The sequence below is a fragment of the Asterias rubens genome, chromosome 14 (assembly GCF_902459465.1).
Source record: "Asterias rubens chromosome 14, eAstRub1.3, whole genome shotgun sequence".
In the NCBI taxonomy this organism is placed as follows: Eukaryota; Metazoa; Echinodermata; class Asteroidea; order Forcipulatida; family Asteriidae; genus Asterias; species Asterias rubens.
Genome location: NC_047075.1, coordinates 10,312,271 through 10,313,728, shown reverse-complemented (window position 1 = coordinate 10,313,728; position 1,458 = coordinate 10,312,271). Strand labels below are relative to the sequence as shown.

Here is a 1,458-nt window from a genome sequence, read left to right as displayed (position 1 = left end):
GTAAAATAAGATAAGGACAAGTGAAATATATCAACTTTCTTCAAAATGTGCTTTCTTAAATGAATCGGTAGTTCCCACATCATCCTTAACCACGTATTATTTTTTTTTCTTTTCCGAAACTGTCCCGTTGACCATTTGTAAATTAATAGTTTGTGGCAATCGTGTGGTGGTTGCCGAATCGGCCTTAAATGGACCGCGCCTAAAACGAGCAGTCCCACGTACAAATTAATTGTAGAAACTGTTATCATCGAACAATTGTTTCATTTATTGATTTATGATTATTTATGTTGTTTCATCTCATCTTCGTTGAACGCGCTCTTTGTCCCTTTTTTTTTTTTTTTTTATAAATTATCCGATCAGAAAGCAAACATACCTTCAAACCAATTGACAAATACGTTTTTAATGTTCAGAAGGACATTATTCTTCTTGCTAAACTATCTTTATCAAGTAAAGCGTGTTTGTCTGATGAGTTGATATTTACAGAACTTGCCGTATTTCCATGCTGCACTTCTTCAGGGAGTAATGTCCCTTCCATCTGTACCATTGTATTCCGTTCAAAACTGTCTCACCTCCCTGTTTATAGTATTTACCGTTAAGATGAGCATGAAAGCAGTTTTTAAACCACCAGGCTCCTTCCCAATTGTCGGCACAGTTGTCACCAAATAAATCATTGTCCTGATCCTTCGTTGTGAATGAGTAACCATTATGATATGACATTGAATCACCTGCTGTACTCTTAGCATCATAAGAACCAACACGGAGAGTATAGTTGTCATATTTAACAGCAAACTCACCGTACGAAGACCAAGCTGTGTTGAACTGCCAATCTTCCATATTTACTCTGAGTTGCCATTTACCCGATCCAGTGAGGTCACGAATGATATCATTCCCCAACCAGAACTCACTATGAAGATCACCGAACCCAGATTGATATTCAGTCCAGTTACGGTAAAAATCAACAGTACCATCGAGTCTCCTCTGGACCACGATCCAGCCTGCTCCATCTGTCTCCATATCACAGTAAACCTTTAAACCATCATGCAGAGCTGAAGGGTATATTGTGTAAATGCCATTATCGAGGTAACCAGCTTGATAGAACTCCATACAACTGCTATACTTCTTTATATTCGGAACGACAAAGGACAATGTTTTCACCTTTTCGTCGTAGTAGACACTTCCTTGCGATTCGACAAAGTCCTCAGGGCTGTTTGATCGGGTGATATTGTTGAATTCACACACTTTGTTGAATATTTGGTAGTTGAATGATGCACACTGTGGATCCATAGCGCAGTCTCGCCCACATATTACATGCGAAGATACAGTCTTCCGGTAAAACACATGTCTCTGCAAGGCTCTGTTTGTAGCTTGATACACGGTTGAATCAAATACACGAGGGTTCTCACTCTGGCAGCAGGGTATCATGAGCAACAGCAACAAAGCTAAGCCAATAGCTCCCAT

General features: G+C 39.6%; 1 protein-coding gene across 1 annotated transcript; it reads right to left on the bottom strand.

Annotated features, from left to right (window-relative positions):
- Window positions 1–477: 477 nt before the first annotated feature.
- Window positions 478–1,458, bottom strand: LOC117299117 (microfibril-associated glycoprotein 4-like). Its single transcript, XM_033782578.1, has one exon. The coding sequence runs from the start codon at window positions 1,456–1,458 to the stop codon at window positions 478–480; it is 981 nt and encodes a 326-aa protein (XP_033638469.1).